The 18,243-nt window shown below is 45.3% G+C and overlaps 1 protein-coding gene across 2 annotated transcripts in view; it reads right to left on the bottom strand.

The window, feature by feature from the left end:
• Nploc4 (NPL4 homolog, ubiquitin recognition factor) overlaps positions 1–18,243 on the bottom strand; it is a 49,601-nt gene that overhangs the window by 28,698 nt on the left and 2,660 nt on the right. The window contains exons 2-8 of one of the 2 annotated variants that reach the window (XM_047544298.1): positions 17,342–17,422; positions 13,553–13,665; positions 6,606–6,782; positions 4,891–4,939; positions 3,525–3,619; positions 1,592–1,715; positions 672–851 (exon numbers count right to left, since the gene is read on the bottom strand). In XM_047544298.1, coding sequence (XP_047400254.1) covers positions 672–851; positions 1,592–1,715; positions 3,525–3,619; positions 4,891–4,939; positions 6,606–6,782; positions 13,553–13,665; positions 17,342–17,422 — 819 coding nt within the window. The remainder of the gene's footprint in view (positions 1–671; positions 852–1,591; positions 1,716–3,524; positions 3,620–4,890; positions 4,940–6,605; positions 6,783–13,552; positions 13,666–17,341; positions 17,423–18,243) is intronic. The other variant, XM_047544299.1, reaches the window with a different exon arrangement.

Genomic DNA, 18,243 nt, shown 5'->3' with positions numbered 1-18,243 from the left:
TCAAAACAACATGAGTTGTAGATGCAGCTCAGTGTTAGAGCACCTCTCGCTTCAATCCCCAGTACAACAGGGCGGGGGCGGGGGGAGTTCAAACTTTAGAAGTCAGGCCAAAAAGCCTTTAAAAATAAGAGGCAAAAAATTAAAAAAAATAAGAGAGAGAGAGACAGAACCAGGTGAAGAGGAATACACCATTTTGTAAACCTGACTCTTCAACTGTGCAAATGGTTTTTATTTTGTTTCCAACTTTTGCTTAATAAAATCTCAAATCCTTTGCAGCCCTATCTTGGTGGTAATTTTTCAGTGATTTTGGTCCCTGTGAAATGGGTCCCTATCACTCAGAGGATGGCCACACTGCACAGAGGTGAGACAGAATCAGAGAGAAGAGCTGCAGCAACTGCAAACCTGGATCGCAGTGGCAGGTGAAGCACTGTGATTGGCTCCACCTGCCTAGTCAATACCACACTCGCCCATCAGAGTACCCACCACGGAGGAAACTCAAGTGACCTTGCTCTCCAGTAATTCAGATGATGGAGCCTGTGCGCAAGGGAGTGCATGAAGAGGCAGGGAGCACCAGTGACAAAGCACATGGAGCCAGTCGCCAGCTCTGGGAAGCGTCGTCCACAGCACTGACACAAGCCCAGCCTTGGGGACTGCAACCCTGCACACTGTACCTGAGGAGGTTCATAGATTGCAGCCACCTCGGCCCTGATGCCCAGGGGAATATCCTTGTGCTCCGTGTACCGTCCATACAAGTACCCAAAGTGCTGGTTCCCTGTCTTCCTCCAGAAGTCAAGAAAGCGGTCAGCAACGGTGTGGTTCTCAAACATGATGTTGTCCACGTGCCTGTACTTCTATAGAATTAACAAGGGGCTAAAGTAAAACATTCCACCAAAAACCAACTGTTTTTTTTAAATCAAACCATCCCAAAGTGTTTTTTCCCTAGTTCTTTAAAAAACAAACCCCAAGTTTTAAGGACTTGGGCAAGGGGTGGGGAGTGCGGCGGCGGCTATCAGTCAATAAATTCAATAAATTCAAATTTATCTCACCAAGATTTCACCTAAAAAGGAGATTTTAACAATCTCTAGAGCAAAAAGTAAAAATTGGTTTTCAAGAGGGAGTAAAGGAGGGTGGTTTCTAGAGTCAGGAGGCATAGCCCTCTGTGAGGGGCTCGGCGTGGGCAGGGTGGTAGGGGACAGATGTAGCGGCTGCTCTCAGGGCACTGTGCCGAGTTACAAGGCCAACAACATTCCTGAGCCAACTGCACAGGTGCCCTGCTCCGTCTCAGGAAGGCTCCCGCACCAGCACCCACACCTCCATGGAACAGGTGCTTTAGAGGCAAAGTCACTGAGCATTTACCAAAATTTCCAAAACATTCCACCACTACGGGAGCCAACAAAACACAGAATGAAGTTTGTGCACCAATGCCACGAGCTAGAAGTTCTACAGATGACATCCTCAGCACATGACTCCCACAAGAAGGCTGATTGACAAATCAACAATGCCTGAGGATCTGCCACACCTAACACCCTCTCCCAGGGAACATCCACATCTCAGTCACGAAAATCAAGCTCAGGAACACAAGCCATCTCACCTGCCTGTTCAGCGTGATGGCACTGGGCTGGCACTTGGTACAGATGCCGTTGGGCCACGGGAGGTGTCCCTCACACCCGGACTTGATCTTGCAGCTGATGTTTTCAAGGGCAACGAACTTCCCCCTGAAGGAGAGTGACTCAGTTAAGCTGCTGGTGGTGAAGTCTGGCAGACGAGGATGGCACGTGAGCCAGCTTATTCTCACCTCCTGGGCAGCGTTCCCAGGGGACAAGCATGCAGGGACGAGCCACCACCACTCTAGTGCAAGTTCCTAAGCCCAGCTTGTCCTACACGGAGACCACAGCTCTCTTCCTGCAGAAGTGCACGTTCATTCAAAGATCTACTCAACATCCCTGAGGCTTTCAAGAACACAGCCAAGTCGCTGTTGATCAAACCAGTGCCACTCAGAAGCAGTTCCATCAATTTATTAACAGGCGGGATGTTATCAGCCCAGTATTTACACATCTGTAAAAAATTCTGACTCAGGAAAAGCCCGATTAGGGTACAACACCTTCACACTGCTTTTAGTTGGGGAGGGAAAAAAACTGCTGTTAGTTACTTGTCAGTGAGAGGTTCTAGACTGCCCCAAACTTTGGGTGAATCTGTGTGAGGACTGTCTTCTCATTCACACCATGGTCTAATAATTCTTTTCCTTCTTTCCCCTCCCAGCTTTACAGAGATATAACTGACAAAAAGTTATACATGCATTTCACAGGTACAGTGTGATGTTTTCTTAAGCAAATAAAAACTACATTTTTAGTATTCTTTTTGTGTATGGTACTGGGGATTGAACCCAGTGGCAGGGCACTCTGTCACTCAGTTACAACCCCAGATCTTTTATGTTTTGTTTTGAGATAGGATTTCCCTAAGTTACTCAGGTTGGCCTCCTACCTCAGATGTGCCACCGCACCAACTGGTGTTCACAATTTCTCAAATACATTCACCTTGAGGAATTGCTAGGTAACATACACATCACCTGCTCGCCGATCTCCCTACTACCACAAGCACAAGCCTGATGACTTAGCAGCTGGGCAGCATTATGGGCGAGCCCATGACTCTGACAGACAAAGGCTGAGCAGCTCCACTCACCACAGTGACTCTCCACCCAGAGCCCAGCAGAGGGAGCCCCATGGCTTTCCCACTGACAGGCAAAGTATGTTTGTGGTGGATTTTATTTTCTGGCCTAACACTTTTAAAAAGTCATTTTAGGATGTCAGCAGGTTGTCAGAGAAAAGCTACAATCAGGAGAATGGAATATTCTTCACAAATGTTGCTGACTTGGGTTTAGCTACCATGCCCTCATGTCACATTGACAGGAATGACAAAGCTATCCTTGCGGTCCACTGCACCCTGCTGTGGCGTACAGAGTGTACAGAGGGAGCTGCACAATTGAGCACTCGATGTAGGCTAAAAGAAATCAAAATGCTCTCAGTTTATCCCTTTCTGACCGCTGCTGCTGCCCAAACTCAGGAGATGAGAGAAGGCTGCCCATTCTGCCCACCTGACCAAGACTGTGGACCACAACTGCTACAGGTCTGAAAATGAAGCTGACAGAGGACCCCGGGGAAAAGGCTGATGGCCTGATACAGATGAGCTGAGACTCTCATAGGGAAGTCATCTCTCTGAAAAACAGAAGACGACTCAGGCCCACAGGCACAACAGGCCACCTCCACCACACACTCAAACCCCCAGGGTGCTGTGCACATAGCAAGGTCAGTGGCAGGATCCATCCGCAGCCAGGTGTCTGTGCTCTGAGCACAGTGGGCAAGTAGAAGGCTATCGGACTCTTCACGCCCATTTCTAGAATCAACAAAATTCAGCAGTCCCATGGCTTGTGCCCTGCCTGATTCTCATTCCCACACCCGCTGGCTATAGGCCACACTTGGAGAGACACAGCAAAGAACGTGTGAGCCAGGGCCACAGTGGCTGCTTACTTGTCGGCCCCGCCCTTCAACTTGCGAATGTAGGCGTGGAAGGACATGTGCTTCACAGGGGGCTCCAGGTGGTTCAGGTAGTCCTCGTCAAATGGCTGCCGAAACACAGGAAGCAAGCAGTCACACGCCTGCCAGGGGAGGCAAGGGCACATGCACGTGGGGGCAGAAGGGGCAGCAAGCCTCTGCAGTCAGGTCCAAGGTAGACAGGAGCTGGTCCAAGCTTTTCTTTGTGTGCTAGTCATCTTTTCTAGGGGCGGGCATATAGCCTAGAGGTAGAGCACTTGCTAGCGTGTGTAAGGCACTGGGTTCAAACCCCAGAACTACAAAACTAAAAAATAAAGTAAAATAAAAGCTTACTAAAACACAAATGCACCAGGCATGGGAGTGCCAGCCTGTACTCCCAGCAACTCAGGAGGCAGAGGCAGGACAATCACAAGTTCAAGGTCAGCCTGGGTTACTTAGAGACCCTGATTCAAAAAATAAAGGGGCTGGGGGTGTAGCTCAGTAGTACAGTGGAATTAAAAAAAAAAAAAAAAAAAAAAAAAAAAAAAAAATTAAAAATAAATATAAAATACAAAATGCTTTTTTTTTTGGGGGGGTGGGTACTGGGAATTGAACTCAGGGGCATTCAATGACTGAGCCACACCCCCAGCCCTATTTCATATTTTATTTAGAGACAAGGTCTCACTGAGATGCATAGTGCCCTGCTGTTGCTGAGGCTGGCAATGAACTCGTGATCCTTCTGCCTCAGCCTCCCAGGCTGCTGGGATTACACCTGGCACACAAAATGCTTTTAAGTCAAATAAGTTTCAGGAGAGTTTTGCGAAATGAAAAGCCCCAAGGGGGCTGGGGAGGTAGTTCAGTGGTAGGATGCTGAAGCCCTGGGTTTGATCCCACACCACCAGAGGAACAAGAAGACAACCATGAGATGAAGCCAGAGGGGCTGCAGGCTGGCCTTGCTGCCCTGAGTTCAGTGTCTCTAACATCACCAGTCAGCATTATCATGGTAACTCTCAATCTCACCAGGACACAACGGAGACGTGAGATTCACGACATGGTAAATCAAAACACTGACAAGCACAAACCGACAGCCAGCTCTATGTCAGATTTTAAAAGGACAGTCCAGGAGCTCCTATGCCTGCTGCCCCTTCATCAAAGCAACACAAATGCGTTGGTCATTCATAATCCACCACAAAGGTCACTCCCATAAATACAGGCTCTTTGTGTTGCCTGTTCAAGCAGGCACAGCAGGACTAAGACAGTAATAGATATGTCCTTCTAACCACAACACCCGAGTGCAAAAACTCAAACTGCTTGGACAGCACTGTCGTCAGTGGTCAGCTGGCAATTCTCTCTGCATACTCACCTCCAGGGGGACGCAGTGCACACACTTCCCCAGGGGGCCATGGCGGCATCTGAGGAAAACAGGCAGAAGAAAGGCACAGTAACATGCAGGTTACTTGCTGTTAGTGCCTCCCAACATTCTTCACATTAATAAAGTGTTGCCCCACCCAGGAGGAATTACTTTAGGTGGCACATGAATATTTTTAATAGTTTACTATTTATTTTTATGTGCTTTTAGAAAAAATTGACCAGCACATCAAATCTGTGATTTCATGGATATTAACCACTTAAAACAGCACTAACGAAAAATCAAAGTAATGCTTGGAATCCCCAGGACACACGCATGTGCGTGAGCACACACACACAAATGAAAGGATTTAAAGCCAACTTAAATTTTTAAAATGTTAATAATAAAAAAACTAATACTACACAGATATGGCAAAAACCCTAAGAGTGGTGCATTAACCCAAGTTGGTAAAACACCCACTTCATGCACATTTGGAAAAACACAAAGGATGCATGGCTCTGGACATTTCCAGTCAGAGACCTCAGAAGCTCAACATGCGTAACACGAAGCAGAGACGTGCTTGTTTAGGAGGCGGTGATGAAGTGGCTGGCACAGCCAAACTGTCCCCCAGGGGCAAAGCCAAATTCCACTAACGGGGTCAGGAATCTGGATGCGTATGAGCTCTGCATCTCAGAATGGAGGAGGCCTCAGTGCCTCCCGACAGCACGTTCTTACTGATGACAGGTCAGAATTAACACACTCCATATGCATATGCTAAAAGATCCTAAACAAAGCCATGAGGGCCCAGATCCTGAGGGAGTGAGCGCTGGAAAGGAAAGCTGGAAAGGGCATGCTGGCCGGGGCCACGGGCACCCGCAGCTCCAGGTCAACTGCAACTGAGCAGCATTTGTGGCTTTCTCACATAAGACACAAAAGCTGCTAACGCAGCATCTGGAATCCCAATATCTCAGAGTCAGCACCCTACCACATTTACAGAGTGAGGCATTCAAAGACTCCACAGCAGAGACAAACAGCCTTCACTCAGATAACTGTATATCACTGAATATAAACTTAGAAGTTTGTTAATGGTTTCTTTTAAAAGAATCACAAAAATTCTAAAGCAATGTACACATGCATCAGCATTTTACATAACCCTGGGAAAGTATACATTCACAGAGTGGCACCCTCTGCAAGTGGGGTGCTCTCCCGAGGCTGGAAAGCACCCACAGGCACACACCACCAAGGCCGCTGCTGTCCCTGGCAGACATCCTTCCCTCAGTCACTTGGACTGTTCACATCTCTATTGCAAAGGGTCACAGGATCACCCCCACCCACCCCTGGACACCTTTAAATCTCTCAAACATTTAAAACATTTTACATGGAACATATTCTGAGGTTTCAACTGATGAAACACTAAAAAGATAATATGAAGTGAAATTGAATCTCAAGGGCTGGGGTTGTGACTCAGTGGTAGAGAACTTGCCTAGCATGTGCGAGGCATTGGATTCGATTCTCAGCACCACATAAAAATAAATGAGTAAAATAAAGGTCTATCAACATCTAAAAAAAATTTAAAAAATAATAATAAATTTAATCTGAAAATACATGGTCAAACTCAAATCTTCCCTGTCTTTACCAGACACTCACACCAGACAGCATTTCCTTTAATGACTCAGCAAGACCATGGGCTGGAGTCGGAGACAGGGCTGGGAACCCCACAGAGCACTTACAGCTGAGGGTCTCGGCTTCTGTAAATCTTCCCATCCTGCTTGCTGAGGTACTGATCGATCTCATCCTCCACCACGTTGGGGGCTCCAAAGGCTTTTAACCCTGGTGGGGTCGACGTCTCCATTTCAGATGAGGGTCCAGCAAGGCTCGAGGGAAACAAGAACAACAGATCGCCATGCCTGTTCAAAAGACAAAAAGTGGAAGTCGTCCTGTACGCCACCCAGCTGCACACTTCACCCTGGAAGAGCGAACTCTGACTCCTTCAAAACGCAAATGCCACTGTCCCAAACTCCCACATCACAAGGTTTCTAACAGTAAGAGACAGCAATTCTCTTCGTGCTTCTTGTCGTCAGGAAGATCAGCAGCAGAAACTCTGTAATGAATTTCCCATACCACGTTATTTATTTATTTTATTCTTTTTGTGGTGCTGGGGATTAAACCCAGGCCTTGTGCTTGTGAGGCAAGGACTCTAACAACTGAGCTGTATCCCCAGCCACACCACTTTATTTTAGAAGTGGTAACACATACACACGTGCCTGTGTGAATCCACACCCGAGAATGCAGTCAGCACTGTGCTCGCCCAGGCCTGAGGCAGCTCCTCCTATTTGTCCAGTGCAGCCCCCAACTCCCCTTTCACCTCAGCCCTCTGATCAGCGGCCCGCACACCATCTGCCCAGCTCAACGTGCAGACAGACCTAGGGGAAAGGTCACTGCTTTACAAGAGGGCAACGCAGTCATACCTTGCTCTTCACACCCAACACCCCTCACAAAAGATGCCGCTGTCTGATCGTGACCCGAGGGCTGCTTAACACTCTGCGTGACATGATGAGGGACACTTCTGCCCCCCCACAGCACCCACAGATGCCCACAAACAGAAGCTGTGTGCCTCCCCTCCCACAGGAGAGGATTCCAGAAGCAGCCCTTTCAAGTCTGCTCCCGAGGCTGCTGCCATAAGCCTCATTTCCAACGGCAATGGCTGGTGTGCTGTCACTGTGTGTAATGGTCAGATTCACACGGTAACCGGTAGAAGCTGAATGGAGGGACCAGTGAACATTTTCACTCATAAGCTGTCCACAGCTGCACTGTGGGTCACGTGGACCAAGGTGCCTCACAACACTGAAACAGGGCCAGTCCTGGAAGAAAGGCTGCAATGGACCACTTGGCAAACACATGACCATCTCAAGGAGATGTACACATGGGAAAGAAGACTGATGGGTGGCCAACCACAGTACTGAAGAGCAACCTGAAGGGAGAGCGGAGGCCAAGACAGCAAATCACAAGGACATATGCATGGCAAGACCCCAGGTCACAGCCCTTTCACAGAGTTGCTCTAACTCCTTCTTGCTCCATAACGCAACAGTGACAAAACTGCCAAGTTGTAATCAGAGACTTCTATTTCTAACAGCGGATTAAATAGTCCCAAAACAGCCTCCAGCTACAAAACCTTGGCACAGACTTGAGATAGATTTTAACAAATACACCCTAAAAACATTAACTGAGCTCCAAAGAAAGTGAAGGAAATCCTCAGGGGTCCATAATCCAGCAGTAGAGTCACCAAAACCAGGAGACACAATTCAGAGCTGACGCAGGGCCAAGGCTGCGATCAGGAGCTCAGGGTTTGGGGCCTACAGTTGTTCACTGAACAAGAGACAAGGCCAGAGCCTCCCTTCCCAGGCAGGCTGCTAAGCCTAAAACTCCCATGCGAAACCAGAAGGCTGTCTGAACAGCTGGGGAAAGCCTCCATTCATATCCATTCACACCGTATGGAAAAAACCACCTCCAAGGTCTGAGCAGGGGCCATGCATCCTGGAAGAAACCTAGGCCAAAACTCAAAGGCAAGAGTTGGGAGGAGTCCGGGCTCCACAGTAGCCCTTGTACCCACAGAAATAAACATGAGACTCTTCTGTAGAAACATTAAACCCTTAGGATGCCCCAAAATGAAGTTTGGTCAAACATAACCTCTAAAAACCAAAAATCCCCAGAGGCACAAAGGAAACAAGCCACTTCGAGCAAGGATGGTCAAAGACTACAACACAAGCACCGAGAGGTAGGCCCAAGACTCAGTGCTTGAATCATCACACACAGAAGCAAAATGCAAAGAGCAGAACAGAAATCTTCTAGGAAGGAGCTATGGACAGAGTGACCCGGACTGCTCAACACCAAGAGCCAGATGGGAATGGAAACCAAACTTTGAAACAGAAGTGAAAACGGCCAGGCACGGTAGACTACCTACAGTCCCAGTGGCTCGGGAGGCTAACAGGAGGATGGTTCAAAAGTCCAGGAGTTTGGGGCCAGCCTGGGCAACAAGAAAATTCTGTTTTAAAAAAAGGTTGACACCCTGTCTCAAAATTAAAAATAAAAAGGGCTGGGACTATGGCTCAGTGTTAAACAACCCTGGGTTCAATCCTCAGTACCAAAAAAGAAGTAAAAAGCAGACACCCTCTGGTCCCAGTGAAAAGGCACACCACCCCTTGTTTTTGCTAAGGGCCTGGCCCAAGCCCATCAGGCCTCTGCACCTAGCATCTGGTCAGCACCCCACACCCACAGCCAGAGTCCTTCATCACACAAGTCTTAAGAAAAGGAAAGGGTGGAAGGGGGAGCTAAAGACCAAGAGATATAAGTCAAACAAAAGATTTCTATAATCAAGGCCACACCATAGCATCCCAAGACAGACATTTGGTAATGAAAGGATAGGAAATGCACAAGACACATGACGACTGCAGAGGCCAGAGCAGCGGGCCTTTAAGGAGCAGGCAGCCCCCAGGCGGCACTTAAAGACAACACATCAACACACACTGCCTAGGCTTCAGCACCTGCCTGATTCAATAATAAAAAGGGGAGCGGCTGGGGATGTAGCTTAGTGGTAAAATGCTTGCCTAGTGTGGCAGGAGGCCCTGGGCTCAATTCCCAGCACCATTAAAAATAATAATAATAGGGGGCTGGGGAGATAGCTCAGTCGGTAGAGTGCATGCCTTGTAAACATAAGGCCCTGGGTTCAATTCCCAGCACCCCAAAAAAATAAATAAATAAATAATAACAATAAAAAGGGGAGAGGAGAGAAACACCAAACAATGAAAGGTAAGGGAGGTGGACAGTGGCACAGGCAGGACAAGACTGGCTGTGAATTAATCATCCCTCAGGCTGAGGAAGGGAAATAAGGATTTCTCCATGTATTCTGTTTACTTTTACATATGTTTAAAATGTTGCATATTTTTCAAGTTGAGCTTAGAGCTGAGCTCAGGGCAGAGCGTTTGCCTAGCTAGCACGTGTGAAGCACTAGGTTCAATCCTTTGCACTGCATAAAAATAAATAAGTAAAACATTTAAAAAAAAAAGTTGGGCTGAGGTTGTGGCTCAGTGGCACAGCGCTTACCTCACACACATGAGGCACTGAGGTGTATCCTCAGCACCACATAAATAAATAAAATAAAGGTACTGTGTCCACCAACAACTAAAAATAAAAATAAATAAATAAAATTTTAAAAGTTGATCTTGGACTGGGATATAGTTCAGTAGTAGAATGTTCACCTAACACCTAACATGCAGCATGTGGGAGGTCCTGCGTTCAATTTCCAGTATTTTTCCCACACACACAAAAAGCTGATCTCATAGAAGCTGACAGTAGAATAATGGTTACCAGACTCTGCAGGGAGCAGGAGGGAGGGATGGGAAAGGTTGATCAAAAAGCCCAAAGAAGCCAGGTGCACGCCTATAATCCCAGCAGCTTGGGAGACTAAGGCAGGAGGGTTGTGAGTCCAAAGCCAGACTCAGCAAAAGCGAGGTGCTAAGCAACTCAGTGAGTCCCTGTCTCTAAATAAAATACAAAAAAACAGGCTGGATGGAGAATGTGGTTCAGTGGTTGAATGTCCCTGAGTTTAATCCCCAGTACAAAAAAACAAAAACACCTGAGGAAGGTATTTTAAAGGTTTTTTTTTTTTTTTAGTTGTAGATGGACACAGATTTATTTTATTTATGTATTTATTTATTTTCATGTGGTGCTGAGGATTGAACCCAGTGCCTCACACATGCCAGTTGAGCTCTCTACCACTGAGCCACAACTCCAGCCCTAAAGGTTCTTATCATAAAGAAATCACCCATGTTTTGAGAAGATAGGCGTACTTACCTGACTTGAATGTAACACAATATATATGTATACCAAAACCATACATTTCATAAGTGTGTACAATGTTTTGTATTAACTTAAAAAAATTTTTTTTTTAAAGTTCTACATTTAAACAGTCAGTTGCAGGGCTGGGGTTGTGGCTCAGTGGTAAAGAGCTTGCCTAGCATGTGTGAGGCACTGGATTTATCCTCAGTACCACATAAAAATAAAGACACTGTGCTCATCTACAAGTAAAATTTTTTTTTCTTTTTTGTGGTGCTGGGCCTTGGGCTCACGAGGCAAGCACTCTACCAACTGAGCTATATCCACAGTCACTAAAAATATTAAAAAAAAAAAAAAAAAAAAAAGAGGGGTTGGGGAGATAGCTCAGTCGGTAGAATGCTTGCCTTGCAAGTACAAGGCCCTGGGTTCGATCCCCAGCACCCAAAAAAAAAAAAAAAAAAAAAAAAAAAAAAAAAGAAGTTAGTTGCAGTTATGCACACCTGTAATCCCAACAGCTCGGGAGACTAAGGCAGGAGGATCTCAAGCTCAAAGCCAGCCTCAGCAACTTAGAGAGGCCCTGAGCAACTCAGTAAGACCCTGTTTCTAAATAAAACATTAAAAAAGGGCTGGAGATGTGGCTCAGTTGTCAAGTGCCTGTGGGTGAAATCTCCAGTACCAAAAAAAAAAGCAATCAGAAGGAGCGGGACATGGTGGTTAGCATAACTGTAATTCTAGCTACATGGGAGGCTGAGACAGGAGGATCACAAGTTCAAGGACAGTTTCAGCAAATCAGCAAAACCCAGCCTCAAAATAAAATTTAAAAGGCTGGGAATGTAGCCCAGTGGTAGTGTGTCCCTGGGGATTCAATGCCCAGTAGAGTCAAGGAAAAAAAAAAAAAATAGCAGCAAGAAGAACAAAAAATATATACCAGCTAGAAAGGAACACCATTTAGAATCACAATGCACTGCTAACCAGCAGAAATGGAAGGAAATGGAGGAAGATCTATAGAGCCCCAAGAAAGTCAAGACCACCATTAGAAACAAGGATGAGGCTGGGCATAGTGGCACATATCTGTAATCCCAGCGGCTCAGGAGGCTGAGGAAGGAGGATCACAAGTTCAAAGACAGCCTCAGCAATGGCGAGGTGCTAAGTAACTCAGTGAGACCCTGTCTCTAAATAAAATACAAAATAGGGCTGGAGCTGTGGCTCAGTGGTTGAGTGCCCTGAGTTCAATCCCTGGTACCCACCCCCCCATTCCCCCAAAAAAAGAAACATGGATGAGGCACACAAACTTCAGATAACTATTCTAGCAGTAACAGAATCCAGTTCAGTTCATGTCCATGTCCATGCTGGCCAACAAGAGTCACAAGGCCCTCTATACACACACAGGGCATTTGAGGACAGTGCAAAGGCAGTTCTCTCCAGTCAGGAAGAGACTCCACCAAAAACCATCCAATGGTACCAGGGTCCTGGACTTCTAGCCCCCAGAATTGTGAGAAAACAAATTTGTTGTTTAAGCAAATAAATATCACAACTATCACTAAAAATATACGCTCTAGGATAACTCTGCAGAATCCGTGCTCCAGTCGCCCTCTAGTCCCACACTGGCAGCACAATACCACAATCTCCTGGTTTCTGTGTCCACCCTTCCTGGTTTCAGCCATGAGATCATTTCTTACAGTGCTCAGTGGAGGGGTGGGATGTGCCCACGCGATGGAGGCACCATTGCCCTCTCAGATAGGATCCAGCATCTTCCCCAAGCTCACGGTCCATAAGTGCAGTTTAAGTACAAGTGCACATAACATTCATGAAAAATGATTCTCAGGATGCAAAACCCAAGGAACGCTGCCTGGGTCATTCAAGAAATGGTCACAAACATTAATGAAAGGCATAAACTAATTATAGGATAGGAAAATAGTGGGCGCTTGATAAATCTTTGTAGAAGAATAAATAAATGCTATAACTACGTATTTTTCCTAGATATTCTAACTTGTGATCAAATTGCCAGACCAGCACACTGATACCCAGGCATGCAAGCAACCAGAGGCCAGGCCCAACCTTTTAGCCAACAGCCACAATATGTGCCTACAGTCAAGGACTCCGAGGCCCACAGCCTGAGCAATGAAAGCCCATCAAAGACTCTGCTCACTGACGCACCAGAGCCCATATGATTTAGATGGGAATCATCAAGCTTGCTCTGTAAAGGGCCAAAGAGCAAATACTTTCAGCTCCACAAGTCACATGCTCTATCACAATCACTCAATGCTGCCCCTGCAGTGTGAAAACAGCCACGGATGAGGTGGCATGGCTGTGTCCCAATAACACAAACACAGGCCACAGGTCACAAGTCTCTGCATGCTGGAAGCTCCAGCACGATAGATCAACTCAAAGGACTGACGTGGGTCACCACGTCGTGGACTGCCTACACAGAGCTGCCTCCAAGATCCTTCCCTCCAGACAGGCAGCTGAGTGTAGACAGGGACCCAAGACTACAACCCTCTCCTTGATGACACACAACCCGAACCTGCTCAACAAAACCGGCTCAACAGAGCCCCAGAGCAGATGATGGTGCCTGCCTCCTGAGGCAGGAGGATGGCAAGTTTGAGGCCAACTTGAACAATTTAGAGGGACTCTATCACAAAAAAACAAAAACAATAACAAACCCATTCAGGCAGACCCAGTCTGAGTGCTTCACACCTGTGGAGCAATACAATCACCTATACTGTCAGCAGTCAGCAGGACTATAACTGAAGTGGTAAAAAAACAGGCACAATCTGGGCAGCCTCAGGGGGATCACAGGTGGTGATTCCTCCTGTTCCCAGGGTTCTCCTAGGTGGGCACTTACTTGATTTTTAGCAAGTGGAGGGATTTGCTGGACGATGCTGTTATCTCCCCAGTCTTGTTTCTATTGATGTACACTGAGAAGCCATTGTTTTGGAAGCCAAACTCCTTTGCAACCTACAACGAGCCCCAAAACAACAGAGATTTTATAATATGTTCAAATATCACTATACATATTGCAATCCATCAAATACCACTGGAAGAGTCTGACACAGTGGCACACACCCATAATCCCAGCAACCTGGGAGGCTGAGACATGAGAATTGCCAAGTTCAAGGCCAGCCTCAGCAACTCAGTGAGGCCCTGTATCAAAACAAAAAATAAAAAGGGCTGGGGGTGGGCAGGGGGTGTAGCTCAGTGGCAGAGGGCTTGCCTAGCACATGTGAGGCACTGGGTTCAATTCTAAGCACCACATTTAAATAAATAAAATAAAGGTCCATCAACAATGAAAAAATATATTAAAAAAAAAAAAAAAAAGGCTGGGTACTTTCTTTTGGTTCAGTGGTAAAGTACCCCTGGATTCAATGCCTAGTAACAAAAAACAAAACAAAAAGAAGTTTGAAGCAAGCAACAGTCACAGTCATGAGTGAAGAAATTAATTTCTACTTGGGAATCAATTATAAAAACTCAATTGTGAAACCAAACAGAGAGAAAATAACAGTGCAAAATACTGCAAATTCAGTAAGAAATGTCCACTAAGCCAGGCATTTTATGAGATACTGGGAACACTGAATCATTTGTTCAACAAAATATGTAACATTTCTACTTCTGAGGCTCTAGAGTTCTGGATGCTGAGAACACAACACTGAATTTAAAAAGATGAGGTCCCTACCATCAAGGATCCCACCATCAGACAGGGCAGATTTAGTTAAGGGGTGACACAAAAGGAAGAGAAAGGAACCTTTCCAGAAGTGACATAAACTACACAATCCAAAGATGAGATTAGAAAGAAAACCAAACAAAACCTGAGGCAACCACAGGACAGTGACAAATGATCAACAGGAAAAGAGTGAGATCAAGGCAGAAAAAGCTCAAAAGAGTGGACATCAGGAGGAATGGTGCATGTGGGGACATGGCTCAGTGGTAAAACACCTTTGGGCTAAATCCCTAATACCTTAAAAGAGAGAGAGAGAGAGAGAAAGAGAGAGAGAGAGAATGAGAATGGCCAAAAACCCAAAGTTAAAAACCATTAAACAATAAATCCAGGAAGTTCAGAAAACCAAAGCAGGATAAATACAAAGAAAATCATTGCCGGGCAGGTTAAAGACAAACCAGTGAAAGCCAGAGACCAGTGGGGACCAGAGAATGATGGAACAATCTCCTCAAATGTCAAATGGGAAATAAAACCTGGCCACTCCAAATTCTCCATCTGGTGAAAAGTCTTCAAACAAAGGTAAAATGGAAACATTTTCAGGTCAACAAAACCCGAGAATACCTCCAGCAGGTCCACATACATCAGGCTGAGGAAAAACACCAGACAGAAACAGACGAGAATACTCTGGGAAAGCAAGCAAGGCAGGATTGAGGATAACTCAGAATACACACATGGAACCAGCACATTAAATAAAATGATATGTGACTGGTTAAAAAAGAGTCCACACAGAAATCCCAACCAAAAAATGATGCAGGTCAGGAGTGACACCAGGCAGGAGCTGTACAGGCTTCTCTGAGTCAGCTATGGTCTTGTCCACAACTAATACCTTGCTGTGCCTGATGTTCTTTCCCACAATCGACATCCTACCACATGCATATGTGTGTGTATATATATATATATATATATATACACACACATATATATATATACACGTGTGTGTGTGTATATATTTATATAGAGGTTTTTTTTTTTGAGATGAGATTGATGTTGTCCAAGCTGTTCTCAAACTCCTAGGCTCAGTTAATTCTCCTGCCTTATGCATGCTACTGTACTTGGCTTTTAAAATAGAATTATTGATATAAACTTAATTAGGACAGGCATGGTGGCTAGCACCTATAATCCCAGCTACTCAGGAGGCTGAGGCAGGAGGATCTCAAGTTTGTGGCCAGTCAGGACAACTTAGCAAGACCCTAACTCAAAATAAAAAATAAAAAAGGGCTCGGAGTGTAGCTCAGTGGCGGAGCACATACTTATCATGCATGAGACCCTGGGTTCAATCACCAGTAACACATACACACACACACAGACACACACGATTAACTATAGAGTGCTAAAGAGCCCTTCATGCTTTAATGTACATTTAGTTTTTGAGTGTTTTTGGTGGTGCTGCTAGGGATTGAACTTAAGACCTCAGACATGCTATGCAAGTGATGTACCACTAGATTAATCCCCCAGTCCTACGTTAGATATTAAGCAATGACATAAATTAGTTTTGTTTATGAAATTTTTGCTCATGAAAAAAATATATAAATCTTTGATCATTACAAAAGTAAAACCCACTTGCAAGAATTCAAACACAGAAATGTATTAAATAGGGGTTGGCGAACTTTTTCTGGAACAAACCAGACAGTATTTCTTGCTTTTCACAGGTCACACAGTCTCTATACAACACTCAGATCTGCTCTTGTATCTCAAAAACAGCCACCATAGTTTGCTGACCCCTGGCATAAAAAGCATAAAGCAATAGTCACTCCGCCTACTTGGGTCCTCTGGTCCAGGGTTGTCCACTTTGGATCTGGTTCATGTCTTTTTTTGGGGGGCAGTACTGATGACTGAATCCAGGACCACGTGCATACCAGGCAAGCACTCTACCACTGAGCTTGCCCTTTCTTAACAAGACCCCATCTCAAAATAAAAAGGGATGGCCCTTTTTTACGTTTTGAGATGGGGTCTTATTAAGTTGTGCAGACTGGCCTTAAACTTGTGATCCTCCTGGGATTGTGATCCTTGTTGGGGTCACACCCAGCTCTTTCACATCACCCTCTGTGCTCATACAGAAGTGTGTGAGGCTTTAATTTCCCCGAAACAGAGTAGAGTCATTCTATATGTTCTTAAAAATTCCCTTTTGAAGGACAACTAAAATTTTCTCCAGGCCAGGTGCAGTGGTGCCCAGCTGTAATCCCAACATCTTGGGAGGCTAAAGCAGGAGGATCTTGAGTTCAAAGCCAGCCTCAGCAAGAGCGAGGTGCTAAGCAACTCAGTGAGACCCTGTCTCTAAATATAATACAAAATAGGGCTGGGGATGTGGTTCAGTGGTCGAGTACCCTGAGTTCAATTCCCAATGACCCCCAAAAAAGAATTTTCTCCTAATTTTCACTTTCATAAATACTACTCCTGCAAAATACTTTGGCTCTTGGTCCTGCATTTTAAGGAGTGATCAGTTTGTGACCAATATCAGATCCAGCAGCAATTCAGCCTGACCATACAAAGAAAAGCCATTCAAGAGACAACCTGGTTAGACTGGGGTTGTAGCTCAGTGGCAGAGCGCCTGCCCGCTTGTCTAGCACGTGCAAGGCACTGGGTTCAATTCTCAGCACCACATGTAAATAAATAAAATAAAGGTCCATTGCCAACTTAAAAAAATATTTTAAAAAAAGAGAGAACCTAGGCTAAGCAGTGGCATACTACTGTAATCCCAGCAACTCAGGAGGCTGCAGAGGAGAATCATAAGTTTGAGGGCAGCTTGAGCAACTTAGCAAGACCCTGTCTCAAAAAAATAAAAAAGCTTGACGGTGGGAGGAGAGAGAAAAGGTGGAAAAGAAAGAAAACAGATGGGAACAACAGCTGAGAGTGAACAAGACCTTGGACCTTGAAAGGTAAATGCTTTGTGTGGCAGCTTAAGCAGGTAAATGCTCACACCTTTTTCAAAAATGTTGCAGCAGTTTCTCTCTTCGTAGCTGTGATCCGCTTGACCCCATCAGGAGACTGGACACGGATTATCTGTTAAAAATGACACAGATGGTTAATGTACAGCCTAGTGAAGCCTGACTTATTACTAAAACTTACATCTGCAGTTTTTCAACATCTGGGTCACTGAAACTGAAAGTCAAACTCCAAGTTCCCCTCTCAATACCCAACTCAAATCTTTCTAGAAGAAGCAAAGGGATGAGGTTTAAACACAAAGAGAACAGTCTAAGAGCACTGTGCTGATTCAAAACTCTTACAGTTTCACCCCAAAAAACACAAGTTCAATATTTAATCTTTATTTATAAAGAGTATATCTGAGCTGGGGTGGGGTTGTGGCTGCTGGGCTAGGTGTGACTCAATGGTAGAGCGCTTGTCTAGCAAATGTGAGGCACTGGGTTTGATTCTCGGCACCACATAATAACGAAATAAAATAAAGGTCCATTGACAACTAAAAAAAATTTTAAAAAATAAAAAATTTAAAATAAAGAGTACATCTGAAACCTTTACTTTCTTTCTTTTTTTTTTTTTTGTACCAGGGATTAAACTCATGGGGCACTGGACCACTGAGCCATATCCCCAGTCCTATTTTACTGAAATCCAGTCCAGGATTTCACTGAGTTGCTTAGCACCTCGCCATTGCTGAAGCTGGCTTTGAACTTTAAATCCTCCTGCCTCAGCCTCCCGAGCTGCTGGGATTACAGGTATGCACCACCACGCCTGGCTTGAAAGCTTTTCTTTCTTCAAACTTACAAAAACAGAAAAGAAAGACCCACCAGGAATTATGAATGACTGGATTCTTTTTTTTTTTTTTTTTGGGGGGGGCACAATACCTTTATTTTATTACTTTTTATGTG

The sequence above is a fragment of the Sciurus carolinensis genome, chromosome 3 (assembly GCF_902686445.1).
Source record: "Sciurus carolinensis chromosome 3, mSciCar1.2, whole genome shotgun sequence".
NCBI classification, from domain to species: domain Eukaryota; kingdom Metazoa; phylum Chordata; class Mammalia; order Rodentia; family Sciuridae; genus Sciurus; species Sciurus carolinensis.
Note: the sequence above shows the minus strand (reverse complement) of the source record. Positions and strands in the feature narration are given on the sequence as shown.